A 12,409-nucleotide genomic window follows, 5' to 3' on the forward strand; every position below is an offset into this window, starting at 1 on the left:
AGCTGAGCCTTGAACTAGTGGAAAGAGCACTGGGCTTGGTCAACAAAATTGAGAGGTGGCCTAAAAGGGATGTCTATAGCATGCTAGAAACGGATAAGGCCCTAGTCCACTCCAATGACAGAGTTAGCCTACTTGACATTCGCTACCATGGGATCATGTCGCAAGAAGCAAAGACAATCTATGCTTTGTTCTCTAGTTAGACGTACAATGCTTTAATGAGCAGGATTGGAGTACCATTGCTAGAGAGCCTCGCGGCCAGGTCCTTAGACGAGGTGAATTAGAACGGCTATGTGTGAAAAAACATTGAAACATCAACAAAGGCACTAGCCACAGATGCAAGACTAGTAGGCGGGGAGTCCCCGGATTCCAGAGAAGGAAAAGCACGGAAGAAACCATCAGGTAAGGCCTCCAGTATGGGATTTGGAGCTGTGTTCATCATTGCAATCATTTAGGATGCCATTGGAGGCTTGGAAAAGCTTGAAGTAGTGGAAGAGACTCCGGAGCACTCCCTGCCCATGAATCACCAGCCCATTCACCACTACAGGTGCAGACTCCGATCTCCTTCTCCATAGGAAACCTAGGAGACAACACCCCAGGCTTGACACAAAATCCCAGTTCCACTGGCACAAACACAATGCATTGCACAGCAAGGCAGACACGCCCCCTAGGCAGTGCATGTTCTTTTCCTTTTCAGGTGAATTCGACCAACTATGACAATCCATCAACCTCGGTGGCCTTGTCACCCACTCAACCCACTCTTGGCCTCCACAACCTTATATACTTTGCTATGCTTCTTCTCCATGTCCAATCCCCGCAAGGCCCCATCATTGACCTCCATGACAACCCTTCAACCACCCTAGCCCTTATTAATGAAGCTCACAAGTGCCATGGGACTAGCACTGGACTAGGAGGGGATAACGTTAACCCCAATGTAAGAAAGGCAAAAAATAAAAGGAATGAAGCAAATAAAATACAGGGCAAAGCAGAAAAAAACGACCTGACAACAGAAATAAGAGGGAAAAGGGCCAAAAGCACAAAGAAACCTTAAAAATCCAAGGCAAGTGCAAAAATGAAAGAGGTGCATTTTAAAATGCAAAGGCACTCTTAAATCCTTGTAAAAGAGTGCTAGGCTGCCTCCTGTGCAATTTGTAAAAGAGTAGACAGGCATGGGTGAAGCCAAAATGTAAATAGAAGGGAATAGGAAAAGAGGACTTAGGCTAAAATGGCCGATCATGTAAAAAAGGGGGTGGGTATCCAAAAGGGATTAGGGCATGTATAAAAGCCAAAAAGCGAATAGAGAAGCTCATTCTTGTGTGTGGCAAAACTTGCTCTCCTCTTCTCTTCTTCTCTTTGCTCTTGCTTGCTTGAGCTTGTGCTTGAGAGAGGGAGTGAAGGAGTGAATGTGTGAAGGTGAGGGACGGTGGTGGAGAAGCTCTCTATCTTCTCCTCTCTTCTTCTTCTTATTTTCTTCTCTTCTCTTATCTCACGTGCAGCAATGGAGCATGAAGCTTGGAGCTTGAGGATCGAGCTTGCTTGAGCTTGTACCTTGGATCGTAGAGCTATTGGAGTGCTTGAGAAAAGAGTCAACTCGATTGGGCATGGATGTAAGCTCATTACACTCATAGGTGTGAGAGGGCTTAGGCTATTTGAGAGGTAGCCATTGCACTTGGCTTGAAACACTTGAACTAATAAGCGGTCCATGGGTCTTGGGGGTCGGGCGAAATCTCTCACACAAAGAGAGGAGAGAGATAAAAATGGAATAGGGAGAGAAAGAGAAAAAGGTGTGTAAGAGAGAGGGATGGGCAACAAATATATGAGAGAAAAGTTACAAAGAGAGGAGGGGTTGAAAAAGGGTAGGAAGAGAAAGAGAGAGATCGACAAAAAAAAAGTGAGAGTTTTAGAAAAGAGAGAAGATAATGAGCAAGCATGTGATTTCTTACACTCAAAGATATTAAATATGCATTTCGTATATCTTTCTTTTATGGTTTGGTGCAATGTTATTTCTAATTGTAACATCCAACAATCTTATAGAACCACTTCTAGATATCATGTAAAGTAAGTATGGATAAAGTTGACAAGTCTGATGCATAAAAGGCATTGCATACATATATGAGTCTCTATACACCTAAATGCAAATGTATGTCTGGCCTTTTATACATGCATACGAGAGAGAGAGAGAGAGGGGGGGGAGATGTAAAAAGGGTGTGATAGAGGGGGTCACAAACAAAGGAGAGGGATAAACAAGGGGAGGGAGGGAGTCGTGGAAAGGAGGGGAGAGATGAAGAGATGGATGTTGCAAAGAGAGAGAGAGATCGAGAGAGAGAGAGAGAGAGAGAGAAGCAAATATGTGAGAGAAAGATCACAAAGAGATGAGAGGGATGAAAAAGGGTAGAGAGAGAGAGAGAGAGAGAGGGGCAAAAAACAGTGAGAGAGATTCAAAAAAGAGAGAAAATAGTGAGCAAGCATGTGACTTTTTATGCTCAAGGATGTAAAAGAAGAATGAGTGTACATATTACGGTTGTGTATTGTCGCATGAAAGCTTCGCTTCCGGTTCCTTGCACACTAGTGAAAGACAATATTGGCTAGGAAAGTATTTGTGTTTAGCCCTATTAAACTTCAAATTGGCTAGGCGACTGTTTTCCAAATGTTTCAAGGTATAATTTCTTGATACTACTAGTTTAGTGGGCACGTTCGGAAAACCATGGTCGATCACACAGAGGTAGATGCTCATGGTTGTCTACACAGATATATGCCCAGGGTTAAGCACATGGATGGCGATCGAAAATTCCGAGGAGACGTCGTCTATGGCGGAGCTTGAAGCAGAAACAACTGAAAATTGTTTGCTCGTAGATGCTGTCTGTCATCGTAGACACCAGAACCTGATTTGGCTACAGAAGCTGAGGACAGTAATGGGCCCCTGGAGATCATCGGAGTTTGTAATCATCAGAACAGACAATGAATCCACCAAACTTCTCGGTATAGGAATGGCGAGGATGGCACATTTTAGAGGCATATATTGGAATGGGCATCGCCTGTGGTGGAGGAAGGGGCAGTCCCTTCATCCACTTCTACATTGGATGTCGCATCGGGATTTGAGCCTCGCTTCACGGCAAATTAAGCTTCCGATTGTGTGGAACAAGACTCTCTCTTTTGCATCTACAATATTCACGGCAGCTCCACTGCATCCAGTGCTCGAACCATCTTGAGTCAGCTCTTACAGTCAATCACGAGCATTCAGTGTAATTCGTATTGTATAGAAGGCAGTCATGATCATTCAGTGTTATTTGTATGGTATACAAGGCCCACAGAAAGGAACTCACTCATACACATGTATTATAATTGCTTGATTCTATTTTATGTTCTGTGAGAGAAAACATAAAGTACAAAAATCAGATGTTGTAACAGCTTACGGTAACTCATTGGAGACTAATAACTATCTACAGATCCAGTCAACAAAGAAGCATTGTGTATAATTCATAATAACCATATACATCATATCTAAAAACACATGCCTTCCTGTGATGACAGAGTATGTGTTTGTGGAGCATCACAATGCTGGTTTTTTGACGTATCATGACAATTACGAAAATTTCTGATGTCAGTCTTTTGATTACGCGTGAACTAGAGTTGCAATTGACTCTTTGTCACCGATGCGTTCTTTTATGGGCTTGGCTTGTATCTCACACAAGTGCGACTTGAAAATTTTTTTTAATGGTTATGCCAGGTGCTTGCATGCATACCTGTATGAAAATGAGCTGGAGGTCCATCTGAGATTCGGGAATCACCTTGTGTCAAAATCAGTAAAATGTGAAAACTCATGTGAAGCTCAGCACGTCACCGATAGGATCTTGTGTCAGGATAAGGACTTATGGAACGGTCTTCTATTGGGTTACATCAAGAGTGGTTATTTTGAAACTGCTTTTCATCTCTATGAAAAGATGCAAGAAAAACATGTTGATCCTAACAGCCACACGCTAGTGGCCCTTTTGAAAGCATGTACTGTGCTGAAAGAACTTGAAAGAGGTCACCTAGTCCGGAATCAGATTATCCACCTGGGCTTGGAAAAAGACCTCATAGTAGGCACAGCACTAGTCGGCATGCTTGGCAAGTTTGGTTGGCTAGAAGATGCACAGCAAGTGTTCAATAATCTGTGGACTCGAAATGTAGTCTCCTGGAATGCTCTAATTGCAGGATATCTGGAGCATGGGGATGGTAGGGAAGCGTTAAGTTGTTTTGTACAGATGCAGCTTGAAGGCATGTCTCCAAATGCTGTTACATTTGTTTGTAGCTTGAAAGCCTGTATTAGCATAGGATCCATGAATGCAGGCAAACAATTATATATGGAGGTTGTGAAGAGAGGTTTGGAAGTGAATATATTTGTGGGAAGCATAGTGGTGGATATGTTTGGGAAGTTTGGCTCAGTTTCAGAAGCACAGGAAACACTTGAACAACTACAGGGTAAAGATATAGTGCCATGGAATGCCATGATAACTTGCTACATTGATAATGGCTATGGCAATGAAGCATTAGCTTGTTTTGAACAGATGCAGCTCAGAGGTATTTCTCCCAATTCTGTCACATGTATCTGCAGCTTGAAAGCCTGTGGTATGGTAAGAGCAATAGAAAGAGGCCAGCAATTATTCAATTGTTTCATTATACATGGTTTAGAGAGCAGCCCCTGTATTGGAGGTGCTGCAATAGATATGTTCTGCAAATGTGGCTTACTAGCAGAAGCACATGAGGTGCTTAGCAAGCTGCCAGTTCGAGATGTGGTTGTGTGGAGTGTGTTGATTGCAGGGTACGCTGAATATGGACTTGCTAGTGAAGCACTGCACTGCTTCAAATTAATGCAGCTGGAAGGAATTTCTGGAGATGCTGTCACGTATGTGTATGCCATAAAAGCTTGTGGGATGATAGGCGCTACAGAAATAGGATGGCTAACATGTTCTGAAAGTACTATCAAGGGTTGGGACACAGATTCTGTTGTGGCAAGTGCCTTGGTTGGTATGCTCGGGAACTTTGGCTTTCTTGCAGAAGCACAAGCTGTGCTACTTGATTTGCCAGTTAGAGATGTTGTGTCATGGAATTCACTAATCACAGTCTTTGCTGAACATGGTTACTATAATGAGGTGCTAATGTGCTTGGAGTTAATGCATCCTGAGAAAGTTTCAGCAGATGATGTGACATTGCTTTGTGGCTTGAAAGCTTGTACCATCACGAGAGCAATAGAAGCAGGCCACCAACTTTATATAGAGATCACCAAAAAGGGATTGGGAAGTCATTTGTTTGTGAACAACGCATTGATTGACTTGTTTGGAAAATGCGGCTTCCTTGGAGAAGCACAACAAGTGTTTGACAATCTACCAGGACGAGACATCATTTCATGGAATGCCTTACTTTCAGCATATGTTGAGCATGGATGCAATGAGGAAGTTCTTGATTCCTTTAAACAAATGCAACTGCATGCCATCTCTCCAAATGGTGTCTCATATTTTTGTAGCTTGGAAGCTTGTGCAAACATGCAAGCCATAGAAGAAGGCCACAGAATATATATGGAGATTTTAAAGAAAGGGATAGAAGATCACACTATGTTGGGCACTACTTTGCTTGATCTGTTTTGCAAATGTGATTCACTTGCAGAGGCACAGGTAGTCCTTGACAAGATGCCTATGTTAAGTGTTGTATCCTGGAATGTATTGATCGATGGGTATGCTGAACATGGTCTTGCTGAGAAAGCGTTAGATTGTTTCCAAGAGATGCAGCTTGACCAAGTGAGTCCAGATGAAACCACCTTTGTTTCCATTATGAAAGTATGTTTTGGGATGTGGTCAGGAGAAGGCAGGCAAGTACATATTGAGGCTACCAAAAGGGGACTAGAGAATGATAATTTTGTAGCCAGCATGCTAGTAAACATGTATATGAAATGTGGTGCATTGTCAGAAGCATGTATAGTGTTCAATAGCCTGCCAATCCAAGATAATGTCTTGTGGAATACACTTATTACTGGATATGCAGATCATGGGCTTTGTGAAGAAGTCCTTAATTGTAGTAGACAAATGCAATTGAAAGGTGTTCCTCTTGATTCTGTGACATATGCTTGCAGCTTGTTAGCTTGTACCAGAACGGGTATTATTGAAGAAGGACAAAATACACTGTCTGAGATGGTGAAGAGGGGGCTAGAAAGTGACATGTATGTGGGAACTATGTTGGTAGATATGTTTGCAAAATGTGGGTCACCTAGAGAAGCAGCTGCAATTTTTGATAAGTTGCAAGCTCGAAGTTTAGCATCATGGAATGTGCTAGTTGGAGGATATTGTGAGCATGGTCTTAACAAAGACGCGCTGCATCGCTTTGAACAGATGCAGCTGCAGGGATATTCTCCTAATGCTGTAACATACATTTGCAGTTTGAAAGCCTGTTGCAATGTTGGGGCTACAGAAAAAGGCAGAACAATACATGCTGACATTGCAAGAAGGGGATTGGAAACAGATTCACTTGTTGGTGGTGCATTGGTAAATATGTATGCATCAGTTGGTTCCCTCTCAGAAGCCCAGGTAGTGTTCAACAAGTTGTCTTTAAGAACAGTTGCATCTTGGAGTGCAATAATGAAAGGCTATGCCGTGAATCAGGAGGGTGATACGGCTTTGGAATGCTTTTATGACATGCAAGTGGAGGGTGTAAAGCCGGACATTGTTGCATTTACATGTCTCCTGGCCGCATGCAGCCATACAAGCCTCGTATCAAAGGGACAAGATTGTTTTCTGACAATGCTAAATCAAAAAATTGAGTTGAAAAAGGATCACTACATTTGCATTGTTGATCTTCTTGCACGATCAGGACACACTCACGAGGCAGAAAGACTAATGAAGACAATGCAGTGTCAACCCTCTGTAGAGATGTGGACAAGTTTGCTCAGTGCTTGCAAAACCTATGGAGATCTGCAATTGGGACACACTTGCTTTCAGCGTCTCGTGCAGATGAATTTTAATGACCCTGGTGCATATTTGATGCTACAAGACAAAGATTGAAATACATTTGTTTGAGTTCAAATGTCAAGATAAGTGTTTGAAGTTGTTCAAGAAAGATAAATAATGTCAGTGTTAAAGTCGATTTTGAAGGTCTTTTTCATGGACTGAGGAAGCAATATATCCATGCTATAATAAATTGCAACCACGATTTATTAGTTTATTTTGGCAACAGAACATGCAAAATTTGGTCAAAGGACTGGAATCCATTGCCCTTGTGGAAGAGATTGAAGGGGTACAGTCTTGCAGGTGACTTAAAATACTTTCCCAAGGAAATTCTCAAATGAATGATGGTTTCAATTCAAGGATGTCCTGCCGAAAAAGAGAGAACTGTGAATTACAATGTCTGTGTGGAAATTCTCAAGTGCTGAATTCCACATGAATATTTTTAATATTATGTCTTTGAGATATGGACATTGCATTATTTTCTCATTGGCGAACGTGCATTGCTGCATTAGTCTGGATTTTAGCTTTGGAATCTGCTTCTTGTTACACATAGTAGATTGTATATTTGAAAATGATGTGCTCAAGTAGTCTAAATTGTCAATTGATGTGATGATACCTACATTTGCTTAATAGCACCCTCATAGCATGGGAGGTGTATATGCAACCTAGCTTTGAATGTGTGCCTTTGGGATGAGGCATAGAAAGTGATCCCTGTAAAGCTGGGATCTAGAGGTAAGCTCCTATTGGTAGGCCTGCATTATATTTCTCCTTAAGTGAAAGCTCCATCCATCCTTAATTCATGACCAATGGCATGTGTGCTATTAGTCTACTCATGTGATGAAAGAGGTCTCTAAAGATCTTAAAACCTAATTGTATTTCTCAATTAACTAGCTCTAATTAAATTAGTTTGATGCAAACAATTTTGAAAGTCTTTCATAAACTATTAATCAATACCTAGCTTGGTTTCTTTCGATTTAGATGGACAAACACTGACTAACAAGTAAGAGTAGTCATGTGAAGAAAGTAGCCCAAACATTGAAAAAAAGGCCTAAACCTTTACTTAGCATTTGATAATGTACTATATATCTTGAAAAAGTTACCCTAGAAAAAAAAACTGGTTCATACTTATAATTTATATGGATGAAAGCATCTATAGGTGGCTTGCTTTTGGTGCTAAATGACAGATGGTTTTTGGCGTTTTAAAAGTAGGTAGTTTAGGCTTTGACATATTATAAATAGTAGTTTCTCAAAATATAGCTTTATTTTAAAAAAGTCTTAGATTTCAAATGTGTTTGAAAAGAAAAGCCAATATGTGTAATAGCAACTTGGTATAATTAAGGTTGCGTTGTCACAAGTGCAAATATTTTCTCACACACACACACATACACACACACACACACACACATTAGCCAGAATTCTCTCTCGGCAAACTTCTCATTATTTCGTCTCTCTCTCTCTCTCTCTCTCTCTCTCTCTCTCTCTCCATGGAGAAATCTTTGCTAGTTAAAGCAACTCGTTTTTGAAGCAGGAGGTAGTCTCCTTTGCTTTGTTTCTCACATGTTTTGGCCCTTGGTTTTGCACATCATGTAGTTACTACATGTGTGGTTTGAGGTCTTTGAATCATGTAGATATTATGGACCATATGCATGGGTATAGAAATCATCATTCAGGTTGCGAAATGGTTTTTTCAAGAAATTGTGTTTTGTGATTGTTTATAGGATTCATGATTCATCATATAGATATCATATTTTGTAATTGTTTTTAGGACAAAGAAATAGATTGCAAAAAAGTCTTCTTCAAACTTAGGGAAGGGTATGCCTTGGAAAGGAAAGAACATTGCACAAGGATTGCCCAACAAGACATGTTTGTTGCATGCATGCATTTGCGTAATTGGTGTCCTTGCCTTGCAAAAGAGACATGCATAATCACTCTATAAAATTGGCAGAAGATCTAGACATATGAAAACATGTTAAACAAGTTTGTGTTTATATTTGGCGTAAGATAGTCCTTATGGCCATTTTGGGTCTCAAATATTTGGGGAAATGTGTGAAGCCTTAAAAATATGGTAAGGTGTGAAGAATATAGAATAGATGTGTAAATATACATTTGCTTTTTACATATATAGTAACCATTGTTCATGCAATATAGATCTTGTACATTATTTAAGATCTTGATTATAAAAGTGCTCTAATCTAAGCACTCTAATATTATCGGTAAGTGGTAGAATACTAGTTTCAAGTCATAGTACATGGTAGTGTGTTGCAATGCTAACCACTTTTAGACCACTTCTAAGTAGTGACAATGCTAATACTTCCTTAGACCACTTTTAAGTGGTGAACTAAGACTCCAAAGTGGTGATATTTGATTTCATATACCGCTTAGAAGTGGTATCCTCACTACTACAAAGTGGATTTTCATCAAAATTCACTATTAAAAAGTGAAGTACACTAATAAAAAGTAGTACCCACCACTAAAAAGTGGTCCATTGAGCGATACACACAACTAAAAAGTGGTACCCATGACAAAAATGGTCTTCAACCACTAAAAATTGGATTTTTAGTGCTAACAAGTGGTACATCACCATTCAAATGTGATGTTTTATAAATTATAGTTCCACTTTCTAGTAGTGATATTCCACTTTCTATTAGTGCAATTTCACAAGTTTTTGTGGGATAGATTGATAAAAAGTGGAGTAAATTCATTTGAAAATATTGTACGACCATTGTTATACTTTAATGAATTGGTGCTATTCCACCACTAAAAAGTAGTCTTCTACCACTAAAAAGTGGTACTCCACCACTCAAAAGTGGTGCTTTATAACTTACACTACCACATTCTAATGGTGATATTCCACTTTCTAGTAGTGCAATTCCACTTTTTTATGGTGACATATCAATCAAAAGTGGAGTAAAACCATTTGAAAATATTGTACCACCATTACCATACTATAATAAAGTGGTGCTTCTCTAAGTTAAAGTGGTCAAGAACCAATTTACATTTTTTTTGCAACGAGGTGGTCAATACCAAGTAGTGTTATCGATTCAAACCACATTTTGTTTAATGAAGAAGGACTTCGAATTGTAATATGGAATGAGACAAGTTGGGCAAGATCCCAAACTTCTTTGCAACAATGATTTTGTAGACTTAGAATGGTTGATAGTTTGGCTACCTAAATGGTATCAAAAGGAGAAGATTCACTTGAGGGACTTAATACCATAATTTTTTGAAGAGTGCACCCTTCTATACCATAAGGTATATCAAGGAACACCTTTCAACTATGATTTGAACCTTGATTTTGCACGTGAATTCACATGTAGACATTTAGAGGGATAAACGAATGCTAACACCTGCTACCTACGACGGTAAGTGCCATGGGACTGGCACTCGTCTAGGAGGGGGGTTAATGTTAACCCCAACACGAAGAAAGCAAAAGGAAATAAAAAAGACGCAGGGCAAAGGCAGAAAAAAGGTAGCTCGACTGAAGAAAGAAGAGGAGAAAAGGCCAAAAGTGCAAGGGCAACCTTAAAAAGTCCAAGGCAAATGCAAAAAGGGAAATGTGCATTTAAGGGAGCAATTGGAAGTGGTAGGGGACCACTTTCAAATGATTTTTTAGGAAATGTTTGCAAGTGGTATACTACTTGGTAATGATGTTGGACCTTTAATAAGTGGTATCATACAACTTGAAAGTCTTATGTAGCACATTTGAGTAGTATTGGACTACTTGTAGGGGATGGCATATTACTTATGAATGGTAGCACCCCACTTTTAAGGGGTAACATTCTAGTTGCAAGTAGAGGGGACAACTTCCAATAACAATCCACCTATAAGTTGTAATGACCATTTGCACAATGTAGCATGCCTTTTCCAATGGTAGACACATAGGTCGCGAGTGATAGCGCACTATAGTGATATACTTATAAGTGATTATAAGTGAAGTACAAGACCCATGAATGGTAGTATAGCACTTCTAAGTGGTGAAGCATCACTTGTAATTGGACACACACCTCTTATTAGTGGTAGTGTAGCAATGTTGGTGATACCAACCAACTATGAGTTATAGTGCACCTATTATATCTAGCTTCGTTAAAATGAAATACTACTTTTGAGACAAAAAAGAGTGGTGTATAAAATTAACTACTAGTTCAAAGATAGAAAATAGTTATAGGGCACCACTTGTAACTAGCTCCAATAAAATAAAACTAGTTCAAGTAAAAAAAGAGTGGTGTATAAGCACAAGGATAAAATCCTTTAGAAATGCTGAAGCAAAACAATATTGTAAAGTATTACTAACCAGTATACTAGATTGTGAAATGTAAGAAATAAACCATCAACTTCACTTGCCACTACTAAATTTTGGCTATATATAAGTTTTTTCATAGATTCCCACAAGCTTGGTAGCTTGCGCTATGCTCATGTTCGAGCTTCATCCCCTACTTTCACCATTCACCAACATCATTGCTCCAAAATCTAAGATATATTGAAGTAAAAATTATATTTAGAATGATCAAATATTAGTATAATAAATGTGTCAAAACTTCTAAGCATTGGAGTAAGTGGTGCAAAATACCCAAACCAGGTTATAGTACCAATAAATAGTAGTATGTACAAAACAATTCACTACCTGAGGCTCCTCTAGAATGTGGACTTCATGTTTTACAAATGAACATCTAGAGAGTCTTTTACTACAAAAGTCCTTTTTCTTGGGGGATACCCTTGTCTCATCCATCCATAACTAAAAGACTAATTCTTTGATAGTTTGAGTGATGTGAGTTCTTGATCCATCTTATCTACAACATGAAAATGTAGGGAACAAACCATTAGCTTCACTTGCCATTGCCAAGTGATGTTTGGCTATATATAGGTTTGTTTTGTAGATTCCCATAAGCTTGCCACCTTGTGGTATACTAGTATCAATGCTTTACCCCCCACTTTCTGAATTCATCAACATCAATGCCATTGATTCTTCACAAAAAACTCATCTAAAGATATTGGGATCTTCACATGATTCTAAGTGTTGCGAATGTTTCTCAACTGAACCACTTCTAGCTCTTTCAACTTACTCTGCATAGCATGGAAGGAAGGATACTGAAGACTCAAGATCCTTGGATTGAAGGATCTCTTTCTCATGAAACTATAATGAGATGCTCTCATCATGGCCTTGAGTAGTCAAGGGGGACTGGGGTTCAGCTAGCTTGTAGGCCACTTGATCCTCCTCTTCATCAATAAACTCTAGTACTAAGGCCAATTTAGCTTTCTTTGCCTTGCATTGGTATTTGTGATCAACACATACAGGCTTAGCATACCTATAACACAAGCCTTGAGTATGCATTTCTCTTATGTTATCACTACTAAGGTATCCTTTGTAAGGAGCATCACACTGCTCATAAGGAAGCTCATGCTACCCATAGTAATGATCAAGTTGCTTATCATGTTGAGTA

General features: G+C 39.5%; 1 protein-coding gene across 1 annotated transcript; it reads left to right on the forward strand.

Annotated features, from left to right (window-relative positions):
- The first annotated feature begins 2,804 nt into the window (after positions 1-2,804).
- LOC148021464 (pentatricopeptide repeat-containing protein At2g33680-like) lies at positions 2,805-7,028 on the forward strand. The gene is made up of 2 exons (XM_087698262.1): positions 2,805-3,109; positions 3,725-7,028. Exons 1-2 carry the CDS (start codon positions 2,805-2,807, stop codon positions 7,026-7,028), a joined length of 3,609 nt encoding a protein of 1,202 aa, XP_087554388.1.
- The last annotated feature ends 5,381 nt before the right edge of the window (positions 7,029-12,409 follow it).

Source organism: Lygodium microphyllum, chromosome 18 (genome assembly GCF_053477565.2).
Source record: "Lygodium microphyllum isolate KBCC chromosome 18, Lygodium_microphyllum_v1.1.10, whole genome shotgun sequence".
Classification (NCBI taxonomy): Eukaryota; Viridiplantae; Streptophyta; class Polypodiopsida; order Schizaeales; family Lygodiaceae; genus Lygodium; species Lygodium microphyllum.

Bases quoted from the DNA above. Each gene is read 5' to 3' on its own strand.
- LOC148021464 (XM_087698262.1), top strand. From the start codon at position 2,805: ATGGCGGAGCTTGAAGCAGAAACAACTGAAAATTGTTTGCTCGTAGAT. The intron at 3,110-3,724 runs GCAAATTAAGCT...TGGTTATGCCAG, and splicing joins GATTTGAGCCTCGCTTCACG to GTGCTTGCATGCATACCTGT.